Below are 27,633 nucleotides of genomic sequence, written 5' to 3'. Positions count from 1 at the left end.
CCATTTATGTTGCGTGAATAGCTTCCTCCATTGCCTTGGTTAGCCGCTCATCATGTTGGAAAACCTCTCAAAACATTTCATTGATGCTCAAAAATGGTTTACAAATGATGAGAATATGAGAAATACAATAAAACCGGGTTTGTAACAATTATATTTGTTACAAACCAGAGAACTACGACCCTCAGTGACAAAATAAGACTGCTGCAGCTGTGTCGTAAACGCTGTAGCAAATAAGTCTGCCTGATGTACGACCCACAGTTGTGAGTCGTTATTACTGTAGAAAAACGACTGTTGGTGCAGGTCCGTTCTTCATGTTCTTCAGCAGCAGTAGCAGCCGAAACCGAGTTTGGGAAAACTCGAATTTCTTCTTCTCTGGCTCTCCTCAGCCCCCCAGACTCTCGACACCCTTTCTACTCAACCCGAGCAACCTATTTATAGCCAACAGACCCATCGAATCTCGCTCATTCACTCCATATAATTCTCTTTAACTCGGCAGTAAAGAAAATATTTCTGGGAATATTTTCTTTCCTGTTTCATCTTCTCATGCGTTTTCAAGCCTCCAAATTACCATATTTAACTCCTTCACGCTCCAACAGGCTGTTAGGGTCTTCCATGCACGCACAAAACACGTTGAATCTTCTCCAAATCACGTGAAACCCGTGATATACACGAACTGCCCTGTTTTCAACCCGTGAATTGTTTAGCTGATTCTATCCAATTCTGGTCAGACCAAACGCCCACAGTGTGTTTAATAGGCCATATCACAACTATCTACCAAAAATCAACCATTGAATCTCCTTAGAACACGTTCAACAATTCGATCAAAAATCTGCAGAAGTGTTCTCCATTTTCCCGCCAAAAACAAAATTCAAATGGAGAAGATGACCTCCCCCTAATCCTGTACTGGGGTGCGAATAGCAGATGCCTTTTGGGGTGACCTGGGGTGCCCCTTAGTAATTGAGGTGCCCCTTATCCAACAGTGAGTCCGAATAACACGTGTCCTCCGAGGCTTTTACCAACTTTTCGAGCCGAATTTTTCAAAAAATGTTTATTTTCCAAAGGTGCCTACAAACACATAAAACACCAAAGTTAGTACAAACTCGAGTGCCAACAATATATAATATTGAGATCAAATTAAACACAAAAATGTGTCTATCATTAGGCCCATCGCAGTGGGTACAATATGGAGCGATTAGTTTCTAAGCTTGTTGCATCTTCAGTTTGCAAAGAGATGATTGTTTACTTGGGTGACCACCAATTTGGTGTTGGAATTTCTTGCGGTGGTGAATGCATCTTACATTCAGTTAACAGACTCTTGGAGCACAAAGGACACCTTGCAGACATGTCTATGTTGCTAATAGACTTCTCTAATGCTTTCAACCTTGTCGACAAATCAACTATCATCAAAGAGGTGAGAATTCAGTGTCCATCTATCTCTAAGTGGGTGGAATTCTGTTACACCAGACCTGCAAAATTTTATTATATCAATTTCACATTATCATCATCTCAAGGTGTACAACAGGGAGACCCCCTTGGATCTTTACTCTTTGCTTTGGATCTGCATCCATTGGTTAAGAAAATTGTGTCCCAATGCACCCTTGATCTACACGCATGGTACTTGGATGATGGTATACTTTGGTAGGTGATACAGTCGAAGTCTCTAAAGCCATGAAAATTATACAATGTGAGGGTATTTGTAGGGGTTTGTATCTGAATATCAGCAAAACGGAATTGTTCTGGCCTACACCTGATCCCAAAAGTTATGTGGAAGGTGTTTTCCCCAACAACATCAGCAGACCATCATTGGGGGTTAAATTATTAGGAAGTCCCGTGAGCTTGGATTTACAATTTTGTGATGATATGGTGCAATGCAGGGTTGAGAAAACAATCAGTTTAGTGGATACCATTAGGAAACTTCAGGACCCTCAAAGTGAGCTTTCATTGTTACACAGCTGTACCGGAGTCTCCAGGTTGTACTTCACAATGCGCACCACACACCCACAAGCTCTGCAACAAGTTAAAGTCAGGTATGATACTCACTTACTGCAGTATCTAAGACAGCTAATTACAGGAGATGGTGCTGGTTTTGGTCTTTTACAGCAACGTATTGCTACTTTGTCGATCAAACAAGGTGGCCTAGGTGTCTACACCATGTATGACACTATCCATTATTGTTACCTGGCATCACAACTTCAGACTTTCAATCTGCAGAAAATTATCCTCATCAGCACAATTGTCCCTGAAACAAGCTTAATCTCACATCAAGTTCTACATGACTACTTGCAGGTATGTAGCTTACCCTATTCTAACCACAACATTACTGAAACTGCCCCTCATTCTATGAAGACCCTTCAAGTACCATACTTTGACGCTTTGGTGAAAGAGATACCCGAGAATTTTGTGATGACCGAGAGAGATTCAATACTATGGCAATGTAATAAAACTGCTCATGCTTAGGATTATTTGTTGGCTATACCTATTAGTGGACTAAATCAATGTATGGGGTCGAGACAATTTGGATCTGTTTTATGTTACAGGATGGGTATATCGCTTTTCGAAGAAAATAGTCCTTGTCCCAGTTGCGGTACTTTGATGGATGCTTTTGGAGATCATGCATTGCATTGTGCAAGTGATGTTGGTATTAAGTTCAGGCATGACTCAATTCGAGACGTATTGGCTGATATTTGTTTCAAATCAGGAGTAGCAGCTCGTAAAGAAGTGACCTTGGGGTTCCAATCAGCCAATGACTCTAATTGAGGCCGGCAGATATCCTAGTGTATAATTGGGAGAATGGTCGAGACACGTGCTTTGACGTTACAGGGATCTCGCCGTTCTCAGGTGGTGGCGCGCGTAATTTTACACCAGGCCAAGCCATCTCTAGAGCAATTACTCGTAAACGTAAAAAATACTTGGATAGATGCACGTCACTTGGTTAAGAATTTTGTGTGTTTGCTTTTACCATTTTAGGTGAACTTAGTGACGAGGCGGTGGTTTTTATGAAGAGACTTAGGAATTGTTTGTCGAACCATAAGATAAACGACAAGGTAGGGAGGTCTCTTTTTCACAGGTTAGGTATTGTTATTCAAAAAGGCGTTGGAGCTCGGCTTGTTGCGAGACTCCCAACCAGTTTCTTGTAAATACTTTGTTTTGTTTGTTATTTATAAATAAAGTTTTCCCTGAAAAAAGAAGAATGTATTATGAATAAATCTAATTGAAATAAGTTTCTTTTTGAGTAATAATAAAAAATTAAATAAGAAACAAAAATAAGGATATTAAAAAATTAATACACAATTAAATCGACAAAAAATAAGAAAAATAAAAACTGAACATTTAACAATGAAAAAAATAAATAAATTGTGAAAAATAAAATAATAATAAAAAACCAAGAAATATCAAAAAAATAAGATAAACTAATAAATAAGTTATTGATGGGTGTGCCCCTAACCAAATTGTCACCACAAGATCGAAGCTCAACGTTGTATACATCATTCGAAGAACGATGAATAAATAACACGGTTCCAAATTCTACAGAGACTCGGATTTCCTGTGTCTTTCCAAATTCTACAGAGACTCGGATTTCCAGTTTCTATAATCCTATTCAGGACGACTTATATAAATAAGAGTCATAAGACTGCACTCTGAACAGGGAAGAAAATTGTGGGTTGAATAGATTTAAGGGTTATTGTTTGAAGTGAAATTTGTGATGGATTCAAATGGACGTTTTTCATACTGGTGTTATAAGTGTGGTAAATTTGTTAGAGAATTCTTAGGTGTTTGTCTTGAATGTGAATCTGAGTTTATAGAAGAAATTGAAACTCCATCTCTATCCACACATACTGAATCCATAAATTTGTCAAGTGATAATACAAATTATAGGTTTCATCTACGAAAACGTAAAAATCATCCTCGTAGTTTCAATACCGCGATCATTATTAGAGGAGGTGATGGTGTTAATGACGGAGAAAGAGGTAGTGATTATGAACTTTATTATGATGAAGGTTCAGGTCTTCTGCTACCATGTTCATCAGCTGTGCAAGATAGCTTGAGGGATGTAGGATATGTTCTCACTCGATTGGCACATACCCAAACTGACGGTCCATGTCAACGAGCATCAAAAGCAGTAGTAGAATCTACGCCGGTTATTGAGATTAGTGATTGCCATGAATCACACTGCGGGGTTTGCCACAAAGTTTTCGAGCTTGGATCAGAATATAGAGAAATGCCTTGTAAACATATATACCATACGGATTGTATACTTCCATGGCTTTCGTTAAAAAACTCTTGTCCTGTCTGTCGACATGAATTACCTATTGATATGGATGGTGGGCTTAACATACCTGGTGCACCTAGGATACTATTATTGGAGTTGGTAATAATAAATGGTGTGTATGATCGGTCTAGTTCTACGATCAGGAATGTATTCCGAAATATGTTCCCGACGAAGTTCGTCTCCCTCGCCGTCTCATTCAAGCAGGTACTGGGAATTGGTTGATAGCTGCGGATTACATTGGAAAAGATTACTCTAAATGTATTTGTGTTTTTGCGCATTCCTCAAACTCGGGTGTGTATTTGTTCCAAATAAGACTCCACGAGTCGTGAGACTGTGACAAGAGGTGTTGGCTGTGCACGCCTTGAGGATTATAGCCCCTTTGAGCCAATGCAATGATCCTTTCTCTAATTGATTTGGTAAAGAATATGATAACAAGTAACATTACCAACAGGAACACTAAATTCTTCCTGGACTTCAGATGGAGATATTAGCTCTGGCATGGCCTTCATGTGAACTTGGGCAGTAATTTGTTTGACCTTGTAAAACAAACTCTAGTATACCCAATTTAAAACCTTTGCTCCGAACAAATTGTAATTGTAATTTTCAAGCCAGACAGACAAATTTGCAGTCTACAACAGAAACCTCAGACTCGTGTTTCATTTTTGGGATTCTTCATATGGTTCACCATTTTCTGAGTCTGAATCAGAAATGAATAACAGTCGGATGTACAGTAAGAGACTGAAATAAAGCTGATTTTAACCTAATTTTGTTTTCAATGAATAACCGAGATCCCATCCAAAGAACAGAATCTAAACACACAACCTGTTGAGGCTCTTGGAAAACTTGGTATCTCTGCCATAAGTTCTTCTTCACTTTTCCCAATTACAAAACAGAAATAATCACCATAGACACGAATATTCATCATTTGCAAAGCTTTTGCATTCTTCAAAATCAGTTTCACCCACTTCAGCTCCCTTGGGTTCCCAACAAATTGCTCAAAGAAAACTGATTTAAGATGTGGAAACAAACACCCAGTGGTCACAGTACTGAGCGCCCAACTATCATCTTCATCATTGCCATATTTGCTTTCGTCGTCACACTCAACAGCGTCAGAGACATCTCCTTTGTCTTCATTGCCATGGTTGTTTTCGCCCTCAACAGAGTCGGGATCATCGTCCTGAGCGCCTTCACTGTCGTCCTCATCACTATCTTCTTCTTCTTCATCATTCATATACTGGAAATGAAATTGAAATGTAAAAAGATATGAAATGATTGTTTATTCCAAGACTTGTATATTGTTATATATCTAATGACGGTAAGCAGATCATTAGTTCTGAACACTTGCCTCGTTAAATACGAGCAACTCCAGATTAGGTACTGCTTTGAGCAAAGCAATAAGTCCTTGATCTGTGGTTAATACGTCAGATACGTTCAACACTTTGACATTATGAAATGACAGCAAATTGTTCGACAAATCATATGCAGAGCAGATAGCCTATCTATCACAAGGCAATAGCAGCAAATAAGTCAGTTACTAGGAGTCAGATTAAACCATAGAAGTAGAAACACAGAAACTAACTACTATAAAGATAGCAGCAAGCAAGAATACCTGTAGGGTTGAATCACTGAAAGTTAGACGTTTCACATGTGCAAGGGCTCGAAGTAACAGACTTATTTGCGCACCTTTTTTTCCTAATTTAAAGCGAACATCTGCTTCCACCAGCGTTAGAAAGCTAGGCATGGCATATTCTTTTGCAACATCGGCCCAGTAGGCGAATGTCAACAGACTTGGTGCATTAATTCTGAGAGCACAGTCTTGTAAACCATCTATCACGTGCTCCGAACAACGAATTCTCAAAAGCTTCAACGTAGGAATTGAAATACAGAAATTCCTCATACGAAAAATGCAGAAGTCCAGAATCAACTCTTCAAGGACAGTGGAATTTGAAAAGAGTTCATCATTCCAGCACTCGTCGCTAAACTCAAATTTTTGAAGTTTAAGGCGCTTGAGTCTTGGAAAAGAAATATATTTAGGAAGAGTGACATTATTTTCTGCTCCTAGCTCCAACGATGTCAGTGATTCACAAGTAAAAAGAGATACTGGGATAAATAAGGGTTGAGTTTGGTTTAAGTATAGACGGAGCTCTTTAACGTCCCCCTTGTTACAGTAGAGATCCATGAATGAACCCGAGTTTCATTCAAGTGCTCACGCCAGAAGAGAAAGAAGTTATCTATATTTGACGAATTATGACGATGCAATGTTCCATCCACAAAATCCATGAATTTATCGGTCTCGGCGGATGAGGGAGGGATGCAACAGGAAAGAGGCATGTGGAACCTAAGGGTGGGGATGGAGGTCCAAATTGAGTTCCATCTTTTCGATAATACGCTAGTACGAGCGCCATCCTTGATTTCCAGGAAACAAATGATATGGTGCAGAAGTGATTCAGGTAAGTTACTGATCCTATCCCTAGACTTGCTCATACTGAAATTCCCTTTCAAACTTGCTTCAGTAGCTTCTTAAATAAACATACAAAGAAAAGGAAAAGAAGAAAAACTAGTTAAAATCCTTAAATTATCTAGAAAAAAATAAATGTTAAACAGCAATATAAGGTGTTTCTGGTTTCATTTTTTGTTACTAAGAATCATCTATATTCAAATACCTAGATTTCACTTCAACAGTATAAACTAATGAAAATTAAACTAATTAGAAGAAGGAAATAAAGGATTTGGATTCAGGAGCAGTAGTAGTAGAAAATACCTTAAATCACCAGGACTCCGTCCGCAGCAGCAACACTGATTTGTGTGTGATTTGAGACCGAAAGAGTGAAAACCGAGGAAAAGAGGAAATGAGTTTGGAGAACTGGGAGACTGGGGTTTTACTCTTTTGGTCTTCATGGGCCCGTTCTCTTTGGCTCTTTGCGGTCAACAGTTCCTTGCCGAATCAAAGAAGAATGGTACCCCGTAATCGAGGTAATAATTTAAGAAATTATTTACCAAATTTAAATTTGGACCTAGGCGCAAATGTTAAGCCATGGATAACAGGTGCAGTCGAATGAGGTTTAGAATGACTTCAAGGGAATTCACCAATCTATTGTTAGTCCATAGAGATCTTTGGAGAGTTTCTTAGTGCCTTTTGTTATTGGTTGGAGATTTTATTCAAGTCATTTAAATTCTTTGAAACTCCATGTTATTGGATTAGGATTTCATAAGAGTCACTCCAACACTCCTATTATTCGAAGGAGAATTGAAAAGCATTGATTTGTTGTTTTCAGAGATTTGGAAAGATTTTTTTTCTTGAAAATAAGGATGGTAGAAATTTCTCATCAAGAGGTGATATTTCAAGAGACTTGGAAATTTGGAGATTTTTTGGTCTGGGGAGTGAACCATTTCTCCTTGTGCAGTAATACACTTAGGGCCACTTGGAAAAGGGTAATTAAGACAAAATATAAAATAAAATGATTTTTTAAATTGGAGAATATATATTTTGGAAGTTATGATTTTTTTAGAAGTTAAAATCGGCTATGTCAGTCTTTGCGATATATATCGATTTTAAAATATATGTTTTAGAGGTTATGATTTTTTTTCCGATTTGAAGTTGTCGGAAAATCCACATATAAAATCAGTGGTGAGATAGCATAGAAAATAAGATGTGGGGCGAGTGGAATAAAGTGAATGAACATTTGGCATAGGATAACAATGAGATGTATTTTGACAATGGACATATTTTGTTAAGTATATTGACAATGGACATATTTTGACAATGGACATATTTTATTAAGTAGTCATGGCACTTTTATTATTACTGTAACATGAATAATAAAAAAAATCGGTAATGTTTGGAATTAATCAGGGGATATTCTACAATTTTTTCTTTTCAAATCACATAAACTATCTACAAGTCTCATTTTTTTTGTCCTTACAAATCTCATTTTTTGTCTCTACAAGTCACAAAGAGTCTCTAAAATACTCTTAGAGAATCACTAGAAATCTCAAGATTTTCATAGAATCTATGGGAGTCAATCAAATTCAAAATCTATGAAAGTCCATAGAAATCTTGTTTGACTACCCCTGTAAATCACCGAGCAAATGTTAGGTGAGGAGTAAATATCTTTTCCGGGTATATGCTTATATATAACATGGGTTTTCATGAGATCCCCACTTTCGCGGTCTTTAGAATGAAGACTTGGTATGTTGACTTCAAGTGTGATAGATAGGTTATATGCTAGTTTTGATAAATTATGAGATAAATATTGAGTCATGTCAAAATACGAGTCTTGGTATAATTAAAGTGAGGAGACAAGTTTTACATGCTTGTCTTGGTCATGTTGACAAATTCTGCTTTCAGCATAAATTTTGAATAACGAGCCAAGGTTTACGTCATGAGAGAATATTGATGAAGATTCTAAAATACTTGATGAAATTTGGTTTGGCAAATTTTTGAGGATTTGATATATTGTGAGTTATCAATAAATTTTGGATTATAGTGCAGATTTCTAATAATACATGTAGAAGGGGAGAGATTTTGGATCACGGGACAAAACTTGGGTGCAGTAGATCCCCAAAAGAATGATACTTTTTCCTTTCTTTTTTTTCCTCAATAATTTGATACTTGAGCATAGACATGGCTATATATCTGCAGATGGTGAATTTTTTTTAGATGAAGAGAAGCATGGTCATTTCAAGACCATAGGAAACACGTTAAGTTTACAACTAGGGGTGAGTCATCATTATGAGTCAATAGTTGCTTTGAGGTTTAACAAAACTAAAATGAGAGATGTCTGAAGACTGAACGTAAAAAGAGAGCTTTGAAGATAAGTTCAACCAAAACACATGATCAATCTCATATGTCAAAACTAAACTCTCACGAGAGAGAATATGGCCTTGGTCTTCAAGGCACTTAAACCCACGATTTCTAGTATACGTCTCTGCGAGACACTACTGGTCGTGATGCTTTGATTCCTAACATACATCACCGCGAGATACAGCTAGTCATAATGCCATGGTTCTGTATATACTTCTTGGTCGAGAAATTAATGGTCATGGAGGATCTGTAGACTCATAAAACGTCCATGATGACCAATGACCATGAGCGGAGACATATATCTCCCGTAAGCACAACTCTCCCCTATTTGAGATCAGAGACTAATTCCTAGTACATCCTCGCGAGATATTGACAGTTCATGTCTACTCTAGGATCTGAATCGACTTACTAAGGCCTCTTGGATAATTCCTAGAACATCCCAGCAAGATACAACTGGTTATTTATCTAGACAAACTCCTACAATATCCTTTCGAGATACAACTGATCATGTCGTCCCCACAATATGGACATCGTCATAACCGACTCCCAACACATCCCTGCAACATACGATGGTCAAACACAAGTGAGGTAAGATCCCATCGAGACATTTACAGGCTTCCCTGTCTGTCTCGAACATGTCCCAGCTGAATCTGAAGAGACTCAATCTCATGAGCTAAGCCTCAACCGACCTGATGATAATCCTAGGGTACAACCATCTTTCTCAACTTCTCAAACACACTCACAACTAGTAAATTGAGTCTGAACTGCACATATTTATCAAAAAAAAAACACGTGAATGAATTCCCTTGAGCTTCTCACGCTCAACAAAAGGACCCACAGGAAAGAATTCGGCCTCAACGTGACCTATGGGACCGACCATAGAAGATAGATCCCAATATCATCTCCTCTCTCTACACACGATTTCTAAGCAGTATTTTCCTTTTCAAGTGACTCATCCTAGTCATGCTCACAAATCATAAAATATTTCTTTATCTTGGCCAACGTCGGCTATAAAAAATATTTTCTCTACCCAACATATAATTACAAAGGCTGACTCAGTCATCCACAAACTGGGGATATCAATTAGGATATTGGTGTGATGGCTACGGCATAGGTGAGAAATTACCGATTTATTTCTCACCAAGAGAGAGTAAAGGATGTGGAATAACAATATAAATTCATCTTAGTTTATTCTCTGATCTCTTTATTATATTTTTTTCCCTCCCTAAGATCATCCATAATCTCTCATATGACTGTAGAAGACCTTGGATGACAATTATCTCGGTTTAGGCGAGGATTGTTCGTTCTCAACCTCCCGTAACTCACTTACAAAACCCAAAATTCCACTTTTATCATCTCACTGATTTTAGGTAACTACATTTGGCAACCCCAGTTGGAGGTTGGCCACTCAGTTAGAGATCTTAATCATGGTTATTATTAGGAAGGAAGCCGCTTCCACCAATCCAAACAGAAAAATGTCTCATTCTCAATCTCTATAAATCTACTACATACATAGTCGAGAGGGTTATCCCTACCAACACTTTTTTCTCTCAGACGAGTGTTTGGCATTAGTGAATAGGTTAGTGACATCTTGGATCACCTGAATCTCTCCCTCCATAGAAAAAATTCCCCAATAACCTACTTCTATAAAAATATACTACTAAAGCATGAAAATGTTGGGTAAGCACCAAAGCCATCTCCCGGGAACTCAACAGAATCTTGCAAAAACTCAGATTGGCATTCTAACTTATCTGAAGACACATGTAGAATGACCAGTAGGGATAGGTCCAAAAAATCTAGATCGAGTTCATGTTTCCCAAAGAATGAGTACTAAAATTGCTAAGAGTAGCACGAACGAGAGTCACTCTTCAGTAGGCCTCGCTGGACAAGATAAAGCTCATAACGAACGCGAAAAAGCAAAGGTGAAACCATGCAACCTGCGTCATCACTCTCAAAGATCGCAATACTCTTTAAACTTGAAGTTATGAAGAATATTTGCTCCAAAATTTGTTTAGGTAACTTCCCAACAACCGATCACAAGAGACTCATACAGTTTACTTCGCTTCACTATTTTACCCACAACTCTTTCATTCCTTATCTGATGGAACTCGTTCTTTTCCCATTAGATTCATCTTTTTATCGTTTACAATATAATGTTATCAGAAAGGCTCCAACAAATTCGTGACCCAAGTAAGAGTGTTACAGAGCTGCCTACTGTCAAAGATAACCACATTCAATCAAGATGTAGTGTTCCACTCTTCTCGGAGGGACTAAATCCCTAGGTGGCCATGGCCAGTTTGTAACATAATTATGATTAATGAAGATCTGTATCAACATCATGTTTCTCGTATACATATGTCTATTAGAAAATCTTCAACTTCAAATATTTTCAAGATTTCACAAAGTTTCTAAGAGATCTACTTCCTCAGCGTCTGCTCAAAGCCGCCAAACATTTCGAAGGAGAATAAAGCTATGATGTTCATGGGAGCAAACACTCTGAAAGTTATCAGCGGAGTAAACAAGAGAAATATTTAAGTCGCAATATGCTCATCCAAACGGTTTCCACCATCCCCGTCATGTTAAACCATCTTCTCTCAAGAAGATCAGCCAGCCCATAGGAATACTTCAGAAGGGTTATGTGTGACAAGACCACGTACACCTTCCTCGAGTTAAGACAAGACTCGCCACTTGCGAACGTACCTAGTGGATTTCAGAGAATTCTCCCATCAAAAATGTCAACAAAAATCGAGTGTCCGACTAGATATAAAGTTTTTTCACTGCTCGGTTAGTACTAGAAGACGTCTACTACCCTCAAGTTTGGTTGACCATTTTCAAAAATAAAGATAGATCTCTATAGATTTACTACAAAGTTCACATGAGTCCCTCTCAAGGCACCTGGTAGAGGTGGAACAAAAACATTTTGTTATCCATGAAAATTTATGTAGCCAAGTTCTCGACAGGGCTCTCTATAAACTTCTTTTACCTGCATAGTATCATTTATAATCTCAAGTATTAAAAAGTTCTTGCTTCAATTATCAAACATAACCATATCTATTAGAACCATTGGTCACATCTCAAATTGGGGACTGACCATACATCAAACTTCTGCATGTCAAATTTTCAAACAGCAGATTTGGACACCATCAACACAAGGGTCTCTAGAGAGTGAGACACATCATCACTGGAGATAACCAGACACATTAACATGACTATTCTCTTATTGTTGCACGTTTCAGTCCTCACACCCACATCACAACATATACCAATATGTTATTATTGGGGGCTAGGGTACTAAAGCTCGGTCTTCAAATTGGTGAGGGGAACTTAGCTCGAGATATTAAAGCCTCATCTCTCTTCTCTTAAAATTTATCATCTTTAGTATCTTCTCTTCATTCAAAAATTATCACAGATTCTGACTAGGGATACGATGATTTAAATCTGAATAATTTTGTTGCTACAAGATGTTTTGGGATTTTATAATTGTGCGCTAGGATTCATATCCAGTGAAGAAACATTTAAAGCATTCCTCAACTTTAGACGTATGAGACAAACTAGGGTTTATAATCGGTTTAAGAGGAGTCTATGGTTTATACTCTACTTGTAATACCCGTATACTCGGCAGTGGTTGGTCGAATGGAATATAAGTAATGGTTTCCTAACACCGAAGCCTTTTCAGCAAAATTGGCTCCATAGTTGGCAGAAAACTCTGTAGTTAAGCGTGCTCGGGCGGGAGTAATCCATGGATGGGTGACCAGCCTGGAAGTTTCTGCTGGATTACCGCAGCGACGCCCGTTGAAAACCCCACAGTGTCGGATAACCGTAGTGGCTAAGTAGGGACAGTATCAGTGGAGGGTGGGTCATTAAAAATGGTATCAGAGCCGACGACAGGTCACCTGCCGAGGGTCGTAAGGTACGCTAGACGGGGTTGGTCCAGGTGCTTAGGGGCAGAGAGCGTCAGAGATCTGGGCTTGCGAATATATTTTGGAGCCGAGGATGATTCCAATTTAAGGTGGTGGTATTGTAATACCCCGATATTCCGCAGTGGTTGGCCGAGTGGAATATAAGTAATGGTTTATCCTTTTCTAACACCAAGGCCTTTTCAACACAATTGGCTCCAGAGTTGGCAAAAAACTTTGCACTTAAGCGTGCTTGGGCAGGAGTAATCTAGGGATGGGTGACCATCCGGGAAGTTTCTGCTGGATTACCGCGGGGATGCCCATTAAAAATTCTACACTGCCGGATAACCGCAGTGGCTAAGTGGGGACAATGTCGGATAACCGCATGGGAAAATGGGTAGAGAATTAGATAATGTGCCTTTGACAAAAAAAAATCCCATATGTACCTTCTACCACGTCTTAAAAAGTCTCGATGTTCCTTTGAGTATTTAAGAGATATGATCAAAACACTGGAAGCCATAGTTGTTGAAAAATTCTTAGATTTTCGATTTCGAATTCACTTGTATTTACTACTGACCAGCAAATCTCAAAATATGGATTTTCACTAGTATATGAAAGCTGAGTATTTTTTGTTCGAAAGTTAGGGTCAACTACTGAAATCAAACATTAAACGAATTTTTTATAGCCTCCAGAGTGAAGGTCGCGCAAGGGAGGACTTCCTATTGCAAATTTAACTTAGGTTTTTTAGCCTACTCCCATACGCAATTGAGCAAGATACGGTTTGCATCAAGTTAGAGTTCATGAAAGTTTCCTTACTTCACTTGATGCGTACGAGCAAGATACACGGAAAACAACTACTAATATTTAAGGAAATCATCTAGTAGCAGCAGCCTCTACCTCTTGGAGAACAACACTCTCTTATTCCATAAGGATTTTATCCTTTCCTTCGTGTCTCCTCAACTATTGGTCTCTCTTCCATATCCAGGGCCTCCCCAGAGAAACGTTAGCTCTAACAATCCAGCCTACTCAACCACTGCACATTCTAGCGAAGATTTTATAGGTAATCACCGGATTCTTTAAGTGAATCAAAAGTAATTTTGTTCAGAAACATTCCTCTTACTGTATCAAGAATGGTCAACCAATAACCAACTATGATATTAAGGGATGAATATCATAAGTGATCCCTTCCATGGTAGGAATATAGCCAAAATTTTCCCAAGGCATCTTGAATATCTCCATTAACTTTTTAGGGACCCCCCTACTACCACCACCCAAAAGAGTCTTATTCGAAGTCAAAGAAACATGGGTCCGAAGAAATCACCCTAGGACGGTTGGTTGTCTCCTTGCGCCTCAAATTTCTTTTTGAAGACCCTATGAAATTATCTTTTAATAAAGCCAGTCTCATCTCCATTCTACCGAGGTCGGACTCATTCTCGCCAGTAATAGTATTTGTCTCCATCAAAGTCTCGCTTGTCATGTGACTCTACAAACCAGAGAGGAATTTGAAGAAGTACACTAAGAGAGTGAAGAAACATGGCATACATATATATGGTATGCAATTAGGGTTTGTCTCTTTTGAGAGGTTTCAAGCCTCATGATTAAAATACAAGGTTTCCCTCATCCTCATCTCACTCTTGAGAAACCCTCTCTAAGAAGTACCTGTGAATCTATTCAAGTTTATCTCTCCAAAAATCAAGAAAATATGTTCCATCGAACGAAAAAGGAAAAAGATGTAAAGTCGAGACTTGAGGAGAATCTAAACCCCAAGAAGGATAAGTCATGAATGAGTCATTTTCTAAAAGTATCGACGATTTAAGAGTTTAAACAAAACAAGGACTCCTTTAGAGATGGCCACACGGTCCAACGTGAAGACTTGACAACTGGCAACAATGTGTGAGGAATTCGAGGGTACTCTATTAAATGAATATGTTTTCCAATGTCTTTAATGCAACATACCAAAAGAGCGCATCAAACGGACAAACATGCTAGGAGATGTGGTTCCAACACCAAAGTAAGTGCAATCTGAAAAACTCCTGAAATTTTAAGTGGGATATCTGAAGTCAAAAGTATACATGGGTTTGACTAACCTAACGAACTCGGAATTAAGTCATTCTTTTTTGCATTAAAAAAAATCATATTATCTTTAAAGTCTAGGCGGGGGACTCAAATTGGCTTTCTTATGAAGAATCTACATCCATTCTTTATAAGTGTCTTAAATCTGAGATTTCTGACTAAAACCTATATGAAGAGAATTCTTTCCAAATAAGACAATTTTTAGACCATTGCTTGGTTGAAACCTCCAAGATTTCGTATATCAAGTTTGCTTGTCATATTTTAGCTCCAAAATTGGAAGTTGTTTGATTAGATTATTAGAGTCAACTTTGTTAGGTTACACTACGGACAATTAAAATGTTGTGACTTGTTCGTGTTACTCTGAAGAACCTGAAGACGTATCGGCATCAACAAACACATCATCCTTATGTTCGAGGTTAGTAATATATAGTCGTGATGCCATGGTTCCTGGTATACTTCCCCGTCGAGACATTACTGGTCATGTAGGCTTTGTAAACTCATAAAACGTCCACGAGTGACCTATGAGCATGAGTGGAGACATCCGTTTCTCGTAAGCACGACTCGCCCGTACTTGAGATCAGAGACTAATTCCTAACGCATCTTTGCGAGATACTGTCTGGTCATGTCTACTCTAGACCCCGACTCGACTTACTGAGGCCTCTTGGATGATTCCTAAAACGTCTCCGCGAGATACAACTGGTTAATCAACTAGACATACTCCAATAACATCCTTTCAAGATACAAGTGGTCATGTCGGTCCCACTATATAGACATAGTCATGACCGACTCCCAGCACATCCCTGTGAGATACGCTGGTCAAAGACAAGTGAGCCAACGTCTAATAGAGACATTTACAAGCCTGCCTCTCTGTCTCAAACATGTCCTAGATGAATCTGAAGAGACTCAATCTCATGATTTAACCTTCAAACAACCTCATGATAATCCAAGATGAACCATATTGTCAGAAGAGTCTTTGACAAGCCAATACTGAGGCATAAACCTCACCTAGGGTACAATCGTCTTTCTCATCTTCTCAAACATACTCACGACTAGTAAATTGAGACTGAACTATACGTGTTTATCCAAAAACGTGGATAACCTCTTCGTGCTCAAGAGAAGAATTTCAGATATGAAAAAACGCTTACCACGTCATTGTATAATATCTGCAGCCTAGCTAACAACTATAACCTAACAAAATTTTACTATCATACTCTATATATACCCGTTACTAGCATGTAGAAAAATGTGGTAAACTATGCTCACCACTAGCATGCTCTTTAGAAATGAGGATTCCTCCTCACTTTTTGATACACATATCTCAGACGTGTTGTCGCAGCAGACGTGTCCACTATTTCCAATAATAAAGTAATAAGGGTGCTAAACCAAAATCTCCCGCTCCTCTAATTGTCCATAAAATTTAAATAGTTCAAGGGTCTCTAAATAAAAACAAAATCTTTATCTCAATCCGTCGGTCTTTTCATTACAACAATAATTTGTTTCTACAAATTCAAATCTTGTTATTATCTCCTCTAACAAAACCCACAACTCCCATTATCAAATAAATCGATCCAATTTTCCTTTTTGTTTTCTTTTCTATATTTAGTTTAAATCATTTTCAAGATCTAGGGTTTCAAAAATCTCTAAACAATGGCTGAAAATACAGAGATGATGAACGATCTAGTAAATGTTGATCCTCTTCATCTTATTGATGTTTGTTCTGAAGATGATTGCCTCATCTCCACTCCTGGTAATTATCATTTTAATCCTCTCTTCAACTGTTCACTGTAATTTTTTTTATTATGTCTTGATAATGGATTTTAGGGTTCAGAATTTTGGGTTCTTGCTTGGGTTTCTATGAATTTTTTTGGGTTTAACTTGGGAGATCTTATTTTTTTTCAATTTGTTTGGTAGGTTTAAGATGTTATCAGATTACATTGTTCTTTCAGCTGCGAAATTTGATGAGGTTAAAATTGTGACAGGGTTTGGAGAAGAAAATCAAAATGAGGATGATTGTTTTGATTTGTTTGTGGTTGGAGATGCTGAGGAAAGGGGGGATGGTAAGGATGATTGCTTTGATTTGTCGGAGACTGGGGATCCTAATCCTAATACAAGGGATGATGGAGATGGCCAGGGACAAATGGACCAGAAAGAAACAGGAGGAAGATCTAGAAAAAATGGCAAGTGTAATTTGCGGAAAAGTTTGGCGTGGGATAGTGCTTTTTTTACAAATGATGGTATGGTTTTGTATTCATCGTAGTTTTGATATTTGTACAAGGTTTTGACATAAGAATCCCTGCTGTATGCATGGTCATGTGTAGGAACTTTCTTCATCATTCATTATTTATATGTAATACACTTTAGATTTACATAAACACGTCTGACGAAGCTTATAAACTGGTATCTTTATTGACATGGACTTTGTGACAAATTTTTGAAACGTTCAGGTGTACTAGACGCTGAAGAGTTGTCTTTTATAAGTAATGGAATGAGGAAGGCAGCACCAAGCACGCTACCGGGAATCCAAGAAGATGTGCGGAGGTCTGCAGAGTCAAGCTCGACGTTCAACTCTACGTTAGATGGTGACAGTTTGACACGAGAAAGCTTTGAAGTTGATTTCTTTGAAGATGTAAGGGCGTCCATTCAGAGGTCCAGTAAATTGCCCAATGTGGCTAATGCAAACAGCAAAGTGATACCAGGAGTGTCAGGTTTGTATTTTGAAAACCTGCTCTTAAATGTAGGTCTGAATTCATTTCAGGACTAAACAGTTGTGCCAAGCGAAGGCCTGGCAGTGTATTATAGACAGGCGTGGCTTTCTTTTTAGGCTTATTTGCATAAATCTATCTCAACTCCTGACCACTTGAAGTTAATGCTAGAACTAGAGGTAAGGCGTAAGGGGTTAGGAGTTAGTACCACCTGATAATGTTAAATTTTGCCTAAGTGCTCACTACATTAAAGTGACCAACCAATGAGGCATACGTTGATTGTCTCCAACGGTACAAGGTTATGGAGATGGGCTTCTTTTGCATTTGCTGAGTCGTGTCTGCCTTTTTCATTTTTGTGTTTATCAACAAGCTAACAATTGTTATTATTCAGCTCCGAAGAAGGCAGAGCTTGCTGGTAGAAACAAGGTAATTTATCTAGATCACACTTTTCCAACTCCGTTTTGGCATGTCAGGTTCTTTCCGTCAATCTTTAATAACTCAAATTCTTTATAAAATTTCAGATGAAACCTGTTGTTGCTTCCAAGAGGCAAAGTGTGAACACGAAGGAGGCTATAGTTCGTCCACGAGTTACACAGGCAAGTTTGAACCTCCGAAGTAGGAAATACTGAACTTTATGTTCATACTATTAATCATTGCACATGGTTCACACAATTCAATCTGGATATACCAGATTGGTGATATTCCCTGAACTGTCAAAATCTCTTGGGCAGTGGCCTATGTAATTGTTAACTAGAGATGCATACCTTCCACACAGTGCAGAACTATCTAAGAGCTAGTTGTTGTAATTATTAATCTTCTGTATCTTTTATGGATTAAAGCTTGCTGCAAGAAGTGGTGAGCCAACCTCATCGTCTCTTAAACCGCCGAAGATAGCAGGCAGGGCCAATCCAATCTCCGCAGCTCCAACGAAGAAGACTACATTTGCTCCCAGCCGTGTCAAAATTGATAATAACACTCAAAAAACTGCTTCAGGTAAAAATCTAGCGGTCAACAAGATTCCATGTTACAGTCTTTATGCTTAGTATTTTGTACAACTTCATCTCACTATTATCATCTCAGTCACAGGTAAGGGACAAACTGCCGCTGTTCTTAAGAAGCCCAGTTTGCTGCGCTCAAGTGTTACTTCTAGGCTTGCGCCTAGCCCAAAATCATCTTCAGATTCTCCCTCGACTACCAAAATGAAGCCATCAGCTTCTTGTTCTTCATTTACCACAAGTGGTAGCACTTCCTCTGATTCTACTGCAAAATCCCCCTTAAAGTCTTTGAGAAGTAAACCCGATTCCAAGAATGTAGCTCCTGTCTCTAAGCCAACCCTCAAAAACCCCTTACGGATCTCCTCAAAAGCTAGAACTGGTCCTGAAAATTCTCGTCTCACAGCATATCTAAATTCGATTCCAAAGCCCAAGCTCCCTTCTAACATATCACCTTCCAGCTCAATTGACGGCTGGTCTACTGAGTCCTCTTCATCAACTTCTACTCTGACTTATGGATCAAAGGCAAATGCTGGTATCAGTACCCCCCACCGAGGATCCACAAATATTGGTGTTAATTCTCCCCGCGGAGGATCAGCAAATGCTGTTGGTAGTCGTCCTCGCGCAGGATCTGCAAATGTTAGTCATACTACTCCTCGCAAGGGACCCACTAATGTGGGTGTTCATTCTCCTCGCAAAATATCTTCTCTGCGTAGAGAGAGCCATGCTTCCCAAGCATCAAATGTGGAAATTCCCCCACCTTCTGATAAATCCTCTCTGAATCAAGGCACCAAGAAAGCTTCTGCGGTATCTGCTTTAGTTTCAAATACAGCATCAGCAAATGGCTCCAAAGCCTGTAAACCGTCAGGCCTCCGAATGCCATCACCAAAAATTGGATTTTTTGATGCGGTACCTGTTTGCTTCTCTTCATTTTAACCATTTATATTTTTCTTTTCAGTACATCTCTTACAGTTCTCAGCTATTTTTTGGCTATTTTTATTTGTTGATTCTATTTTTATTTTAACTATTTCAGGAAAAATCTTTACTAAGTACTCCACTGGGTGGTTCACAATCTCGTTCTAGCGCACGAAATGGTCTTACTGGGTCTGGAGAATCTCGACCTGTTACCCCCAGTGAGGAACTTGTCAATACGAAGGTTAATAAGCTTCAAGAGGGAAGGAGTGTAAAGCCAGCAGGTAGCATTAAGTTAGATTCTGTAGTACCTTCTGCTTCAAGCAAAAAGTATGCATCTTCGGAACAACTCCAAGAATTATCTCTTGATTCGCCCAAGTTACCGGATGCTTCTGCAAAACTACAGGATAATTGTGATACAGCTTTAGAAGTTCAGAAGCACCCATCTTCAGGAACCCTCCAAACAGAACATTGTAAATCTTTGGATGTTGGAGAATTGCCAAACATCATCCCTGTTGATCAGGGTTCTGTTGCAAATGAAGAGAAGATGGATATTCAACATTCTTCTAAGAATAGCACTGGTGTTGTAAGTGATGTTATTGTTCCTTCTGGAGAAGGAGAAACTCTGGTATCTGAGGAAAGCTTTGTTGGTAGCATGACCCCTTCTAAGACATCAGGTGAAATGCCTCTGGATGAGCAAGGGCATCCTAGAGATAGCTCGGATTTACTACAAAAGAACAATGAAAAGGAAAATTTATCTTGTACTGATGATCAAGTTGATGGTTTGGTTAAACAAGTAGCAGCAGTGGATCTGAACATGGAAGTTATCGAGGAGCCAATAGGAAAGAAAGACACCCATAACGAACATGATCTTGGTGATGCAGTGGTAGTATCTTCTAATACCTGCACTCTTCTTGACCATGATCAGGAGGAGCTTGAAAAGATTTCAGCAAAGCTTAATCATCTCTGTCTTTCCCCAAACACCGTGGAAATTCTATATAGCACAAGAGCTCCTTTGGCAGACAATATTTCTTTATGCAATAAGAGTGAGCCCTTTGAGTCAGAATCAGAATCTACGGTGGATGCATCACAGTCAATTGCTGTTGCCTTGGACACACAGAACTAGAACAGCTAAACTATTGCAGTTTGCAAGTAGTTCTGATGATAAGGTAATCTAGTACGGCTGTTTCTAGCATTTCCTTGTAATCATATATTTAGATAACAATCCACAGATGTACTTGACTGAGCTGTACCAGCACCTTAATGATTGCCTGGTTTTCTCTTCATGACTTCGATTCTTCCTTGACTGGCACACATCCCACATTACTGTAAAGTTTGGTTCGATTTTTATAAACATTGACAGGCTAGCTGGAAAGGAACTCGAAAGGTAGCCTAAGTTCTTGAAACACGGTATGCTCAGGTTTGTGAAGATGCTTCCCACCAAATCCATGGTGGTGGAGAATCTTCTCATGTCCCCGCCACTTGGGCGTTTTGCTGGGAGGGATGAGGCAAACTGTGCTACAGTTGGAGTTATCAAGAGCGTTGAAGTGGACATGTAACTCAGTCTAAACACTAAACTGAGGTGGTGGTAAAAAAATTGTTTGAAGAAGCTCTAAGCACTGCAGCAAAAGAAAAGTGGACATGTAACTCAATTCCTCAGTTTGGTATTTCAAATTGCTGGAAAGAAAAGTGGACATGTAGCTCGATTCCTCCTGAGTTAGATATTTCAAATTGCTGGAATACTTTTTCACTTTTTGCTTGTTGAGAAAAATGTTTTCCCAGTAAATATAGAGGACCACTGCCAGTGGGCGTGGATGAAAAATCAAAACATGAAAAATCTCTTGATACTTGTAAATACTAGACAACTCCATCTCTATTGGAGCATCACTTTTGCATCTTACCAAAGACCATCTTCTCAGTCGCCATTCTGGCATCGGCCCTCCAATTTATATCAGATAACTAAAATAAGAGCATGTTTGGATACAAAAAGTAAAAGTGTTTTTCCTTTCAGAATTAAAAATCAATTTCAGCAGTGAAAAGCAGAAAAGAAAATCGTTGCTTGTAAAAGTCATTTCAAAATTGACGCGGAATGAACTTTTGACTTTTCGAAAAGTCTATCGAACCACCCTATAAGGCACTTGGGCACCCAAGCCCAACACTGGGATGTTTTCCCGCTTGTTTATTCCCCTCGCTCTTTACAGTAACAAACGAGCAGCGAAACCCTAGAATTTCAAATCAATGGATGAAAGAGACGACAGTGATTTCGAGAGAGAAGAAGAAGAAGAATCAACTAGGAATGTCTTGAAAGATAGATTCCGCCTTTCTGTTATCAAAATTGCTGAAGCTGAAGGTTTCTATAAATTCAATTTCATTTTCAATTTTCTCATTCCAAAGGTTTTTTTAATTTGTCTCAATCCATGAACTTACTGAAATTTGAACGGGCAAGAAGAACAATATGGAGGTATCTGAGCAAGTCATGGGTTGTATTTCTGATCTTGCCTTCAAATTTTCAGGTTAATCCTAAAAGTCACATTTTCTTGTTGTTCATGTTCATGTTCATTTTTTTTTTGCACAAGTTGTAACTCACATGTATGAGAATGGTTTATTTTCTGTATCCTTTATGTAGAGTTGTAGATCAACGTGGCGGCGATGCCTTTGTAATTTCAGCAATTCCATTTCCTCATTTTCCTAACCCTTTTCTTATAACAATCACATTGTAGAATTTCCTTTTACCATGTGCACTGTTAAGACAGAATTTAGCAGCTATGTTTTACAAGGATGAACTTCTCACTATACAGATACAGACAGACGGATACAGTTGTGTTGGCGCATTGGCCGTATCAACCTACTACATAAACAATTATCACGACTTTGCGACCTGTCCAACTGCCATATATATTCGCATAATTACCAATGTATCTTGTAGTCCATGCTTCGTAGGGCTTCATAAGGCACTTACTGTACCTCTCACGAGCAGATGCATAAACTGAATACGATTGCAAAAATTTGAATACTTCAATTCCTGCACAATGCATTACATGCTTCCAGTTGTGAGAAAATTGGAGAGTAAACTGTGTAGAGAATAACCGTACCTTTCATCTCTATTACTTACATGAACACACATGAAACAAACCTTCATCGCGTTTCATCTTTTCCAAACAGCTAAGAGCTTAGGATTTCTGTGTGGATTTGCATCTTCTCTGGCATGTCTTCACCCTTATTACAGTTAGGACATAGAATATATAAGGAAATAAGAGTTGGGTGATGTGCCACCACAAAAGGTCTCTCTCCTTTTGTATCAAAAATGAAACTCTTGGCTCTTAGTTATTGAATGAAATTTCCTACTATAAAATTTTGAATGTCTTCTTCCTCTTTTTACAGTTTGAAAAGCCTTTTAGGGTCTCTCTCAAGTTTTTTACCATTGTGTCCATAAGACTCTGCATGGAGTTAGTTTCTAGTTTATGTCTCTTGTGTGTAAAACTGCCTTCTCTTTGACAAGTGTGAAACTAATGGAGGGTATTCTTGTGGAAATCAGAACAGTTGGCCAAGGACCTAGAGCTATTTGCACAGCATGCAGGTCGCAAGTCTGTGAACATGGACGATGTTATACTTTCTGGTAAGTGTATCAACTTGTTTTAATTTTAAAAATGTCTTATTAGGGAAACTGATATAATTTCAACCATTTTCTGGTTTCTGCACTCAATGTGTTGGAGCAGTATGTCACACTTATCTTTAGCGCGTAACGCGACTAGATATATTCCTTTTAGCTATGGTTTACTCTTCAACTCTGTGTTTAAATATGTACTCAAGTGCATTGCTGAGGGTACATTTGTAACTACCAAATCGTTCCTTTCCTCGCAACACATTTTACCTAGTCTTTCTGGAGATATTACTCTTTAGTTATTCCTTGAATAGCTGTTGCTGTTCAACATTAGTACTAATACACTGCTCCTGGTTTGGTTGCAGCCCATAGGAACGAACATCTGGCCTCGTCATTGAGGCTTTTCAGCTCTGAATTGAAGGGGAAAGAACCCCAACCTGAGAAGAAGCGGAAGAAAACTTCAAAGAAGGAAGACAAAACTCCCTCTGCGGCACTTCATATATCATGATCCCTATCCATTTTCTTTTTCTTCTTTTAGTAGTAGTGCCGTGAACAATGTGTTACGCACCCTATCTGAAAATGGCCTCAAACTCGTATGTATATTTCCCGTTCTTACTAGGATCGTCACCATGTTAATCTTCAACTTTATGATGCCATTGGTCTTCTTGACTGGTAGTAATAGTTGTACTTACTTCTTATGATGATTCTTGCAGAGATTGTTTCTTGCTGTCTTTAGAGTTTTGTCTGATTTTTTAAGAAGAACAAGAAGCTCATGAAGAGGAATTATTTTCTTGGTTCTGAATCCGAATTTCGATGGCAGTACTTTGTACAAATGATGTAAAATGGGTGTAGCTGCGAAAAGGAAGTGAATGTTGGTATCTTGTATTCACATCCCCAATTTAAAAAAAACATGGTCCATCAAAAAAAATATGAAAAAGTCAAAAAAAAAAGAATAAAAAAATGGCAAAATCACCACCGTGCAGCCACAGCATGGCTAACCGCTGACAATATCAAGCCACACCACCAGTACACTTGAATCGCTGATGAGTTGTCAAGTGTTTCGGCACAAAAAGCAAAGCAGACGTTGTAATCTATTCCCTGTGGGACTAAAAACTATAGTGTAAAGTGGAAATGACAATCTAACAGTTAAAAGAGTTAAAAGCCCTTATCTGTATGAGGTCAGTGGTTCGATTCCTGATGCGACCCCTTTTTTTTCCTGCCTTGTTCCTTCCTTCTAGTAAGTCTCTCACCCTCATTCTTCATAAACTGGTACCTACATAGGGCTGCACAACGGGTAGGGTGGGTAGGATATGGCCTATACCCGCCACCCTACCCATTTACTAGCGGTTAAGAAAAAATTTACCCGCCACCCTACCCGCCATTAAACGGGTAAGATCCTACCCAACCCATTCTCTGGCGGGTCGGGTAGGGTAGGGTGGCGGGTGTAACCGTTTACTACCACCAACACAACCTCCAATTCCAGTTCATCAGCAACTGCACCACCTCTTCATACCCTGTAGTTTCTCAACTGACACAAATTCATAGATTCCTTCATTCCAGTTACAATTCAATTCCATTCATCTGCACCAAACAAACTTCCTCACTGCAGTCTGGCATTCAATTACCACAGACCCCAAAGCAACAAAATCTGTAGCAAACCTAGGTAATACTCAGCTGAACCACTACAGCTCAGCATAGCTCTGTGAGTTTCTCAGCATCAGAATATCTCAATTCCATTTCAGCAGTCACACTCAACACCCCAGGCCCTTTGCATTCCAGTCAACAATGCCTTATCTACCACCTGATCTGACTGCCATAAGACATCACCTCCTGCAACAACATTTTCCCACCTTCTTCAACACATACACACTGCATTTCTTCCTTGTCTGCAATTCCATTGACACCATATTACTGCTACTGCAGCTTCTTGCAGCTCTATCTCTACCCCTTCTCGGATTCAAATCCAGCCATCTAACCATGGTAGCAACACAGCTCCAGCACCATGTCCCATCTCAACCAGTTTGCAGCTTCGCATCGACAACAACCTTACAAGTCTAATATCACTTCCTGTAGCTAAAACCATCTTGATCAGTACCAACACCAGCTGGTTCTCAATCTTCTTCAGAACCATATCAGCTACCTAATTATTCAACCCAATTAGCTTCACCACAGAACAATTGGTAGCAGCACAATTCTTCTTCCATGTAGCTCCAAGCACCATCTATATCACATGCAATACAAAATTTCAGCTCCTTTTGTAACCACCATCTTCTGCTGCTTCTTTACAGTGCCCATTTCAGATCCATCTAAGATGCTTCCATAATTCCTTACCTGTAACCAATGGCAGAAACCACTTCAAGCACCAACATTACCATTGCAGCAGCTCAAGCCTGCTCCTGCCATCTCAACAGAGCCTCAACCACAAGTATAAACATGTCTAACAATGGACATGCGAAACACAACAATGATGGTCCATGGTACTGCTAAACCACAGAGAAGCACCAGAATAACTTGTATATCTAGTAATCGCTTGATTAAGCGTAGAAATAGATGTTGTGCTAGTAGACCAACGATGAATTTAGAAACAAAAAAGCATAACCATAAAAAATGTACAAACAAAAGTATTCTCAAGAAAAGAGGTGTATTCTTTTTGAAATAGACGATGAATCCCAGCCCAATTCCATGTTCTTCACGTGACCTTGTTCTTCATATAACAGTATCATCACCAAAAGCTCTTCATATTGACCTTCTTCTTCAATCATCATCTACGATGATGGAATAAGTACTAAGATCACCAAATAAATCTGCATAAAAGTTATCTCTTATTAGATTCAGTCATAATAGTGAATGATTTGATGCAAAGTTCAGTCATAATACCAACATCAAGTAATATCACAACAAGTTCTGTATCTGTTAGAAGAGAGATATCACAACATCCTACTATGGAATACAATTTTTCAGACTTTTGGTTCAGTCACAATATCAAGTAATATCACAACATAATTCACTCATAATACCAACATCAAGTAATAATACCAACATCCTACTATGGAATACAATATGGGTAAAGAAAAATTGTATTCCATAGTTCTATCACAATATCTCCAAAATGCAATATGGGTAAAGAAAGAAGAGAGAGGGAAGAGGAGCACTCAGGTTTCAGACTTTTGGTTGGTTCACTATTTCAACATGCAATCGCAACAGTGGACAGTCTCATTATATTAGGAGTGGCAATTACAGATGAGAATGGACCATCTTATGGGTAAAAAAAAAAAACAGTGGACAGTCTCAAACTGGTTTCTGTTCATTTCATTTAAGGAACTCATATGCTTCAATTTTTTTTCTTTTGAAGGAACTCATCACTTGTTGGTCTGACATCCTTATGCTTATGCTTGTCTCTTTAGATTCTAAGCTTTAGATTCAGGAATATACATATGGTTATACTATATTGTAAGAAACTGAAAACAGTAGAGACTTGACAAATGTAGAAGAATCAATGTAGGAAAGTTGTATACCTGACTCTAAGACGTCTTCCTCCTTCTCTTCAGCTCCAAATGTAGATGGATCCATATCAATCGGTGTCCTTAACCAGTTTTGTAGGAGAATCAATGCTTCCACAGTTCGGGGTTTTAAAGAACTTCGGAAATGACCAAGTATTCGTTTTCCAGTACTGAAAGCAGATTCACTTGCAACTGAAGAGACGGGAATAGCAAGTATATCTCTTGCTATAAGTGATAGAATATCAAATCTTGCAGCATTGTTTTTCCACCAAGTGAGTATATCAAACTTCGAACCATTTTTGTTGTCTTTTGTTGGTGAGTAAATCTGTTCCGATAAGTATCTTTCCACCTCTGATTTGTCAACATCCTCCGTTATATATAACTGGGTTTTACGCTCTTCTCTATGGGCCTTATGTCTTCTCTTTCTATGTGACGTAGAACTAGAACTACAACTCTCTTGACTAGGACTACCACCAGTATCACCTACGGACTCCGACGAGGCTAACACACTTCCTACACCTATATATTCTGCCTTATAAGCTGTGAATAATTCATTAAAATCCTTTTTCACTTCATCTAACCAATTGTTTACCAATCTTTGTTTCATCCAAGGAATATCATGCACAATCAGGTCTTCTAGTATTACTTGCAGTCCACGTTCTTTTTCTCTTGGGTCAAGAAGCACAGCAATAAACAATAAAGGATTCATGTTCTTATGCTCACCCCAATACTTGTTGTATTTAAGTAACATCTTCTCACCCATATGGATTAAGTGAGGATCATGATGAGCTTTTTTCCATTCATTTAACTCTCCACGTACATCACAAATTTCCCCCAAAAATGTATGCGAAGTGACATACGTAGAACCAGAAAACTCAACAGT

The 27,633-nt window shown here is 38.7% G+C and overlaps 4 protein-coding genes across 7 annotated transcripts; 3 read left to right on the top strand and 1 right to left on the bottom strand.

The window, feature by feature from the left end:
* The first annotated feature begins 3,703 nt into the window (after positions 1–3,703).
* On the top strand, positions 3,704–4,492 carry LOC113311661 (E3 ubiquitin-protein ligase RDUF1-like). Its single transcript, XM_026560468.1, has one exon. It carries the CDS (start codon positions 3,704–3,706, stop codon positions 4,490–4,492), a length of 789 nt encoding a protein of 262 aa, XP_026416253.1.
* A 360-nt stretch (positions 4,493–4,852) lies between these two features.
* Positions 4,853–7,106, bottom strand: LOC113309373 (F-box protein At4g22280-like). 2 transcript variants are annotated; one of them, XM_026557791.1, is made up of 4 exons: positions 7,032–7,106; positions 5,880–6,789; positions 5,616–5,765; positions 4,853–5,504 (listed from the first exon to the last, which is right to left on the bottom strand). In XM_026557791.1, the coding sequence occupies exons 2-4, from the start codon at positions 6,447–6,449 to the stop codon at positions 5,043–5,045; spliced, it is 1,182 nt and encodes a 393-aa protein (XP_026413576.1). In that variant the 5' UTR covers positions 6,450–6,789; positions 7,032–7,106; the 3' UTR covers positions 4,853–5,042. The 2 variants fall into 2 exon arrangements, with proteins under 2 accessions (XP_026413576.1, XP_026413577.1); XM_026557792.1 differs by having other exon boundaries at positions 5,880–6,786.
* Positions 7,107–16,534: 9,428 nt separating this feature from the next.
* On the top strand, positions 16,535–21,389 carry LOC113310025 (nucleolar and coiled-body phosphoprotein 1-like). 3 transcript variants are annotated; one of them, XM_026558565.1, is made up of 9 exons: positions 16,536–16,790; positions 17,023–17,277; positions 17,488–17,748; positions 18,137–18,171; positions 18,267–18,341; positions 18,585–18,738; positions 18,826–19,646; positions 19,771–20,818; positions 21,013–21,389. In XM_026558565.1, the coding sequence occupies exons 1-8, from the start codon at positions 16,691–16,693 to the stop codon at positions 20,773–20,775; spliced, it is 2,706 nt and encodes a 901-aa protein (XP_026414350.1). In that variant the 5' UTR covers positions 16,536–16,690; the 3' UTR covers positions 20,776–20,818; positions 21,013–21,389. The 3 variants fall into 3 exon arrangements, with proteins under 3 accessions (XP_026414351.1, XP_026414350.1, XP_026414349.1); XM_026558566.1 differs by lacking the exon at positions 21,013–21,389 and having other exon boundaries at positions 16,535–16,790; positions 18,832–19,646; positions 19,771–20,978; XM_026558564.1 differs by lacking the exon at positions 21,013–21,389 and having other exon boundaries at positions 19,771–20,978.
* A 443-nt stretch (positions 21,390–21,832) lies between these two features.
* Positions 21,833–24,014, top strand: LOC113308546 (protein MHF1 homolog). The gene is made up of 4 exons (XM_026557011.1): positions 21,833–21,997; positions 22,089–22,162; positions 23,185–23,265; positions 23,616–24,014. The coding sequence occupies exons 1-4, from the start codon at positions 21,888–21,890 to the stop codon at positions 23,756–23,758; spliced, it is 408 nt and encodes a 135-aa protein (XP_026412796.1). The 5' UTR covers positions 21,833–21,887; the 3' UTR covers positions 23,759–24,014.
* Positions 24,015–27,633: the final 3,619 nt, after the last annotated feature.

The sequence above is a fragment of the Papaver somniferum genome, chromosome 9 (assembly GCF_003573695.1).
Source record: "Papaver somniferum cultivar HN1 chromosome 9, ASM357369v1, whole genome shotgun sequence".
In the NCBI taxonomy this organism is placed as follows: Eukaryota; Viridiplantae; Streptophyta; class Magnoliopsida; order Ranunculales; family Papaveraceae; genus Papaver; species Papaver somniferum.
Note: the sequence above shows the minus strand (reverse complement) of the source record. Positions and strands in the feature narration are given on the sequence as shown.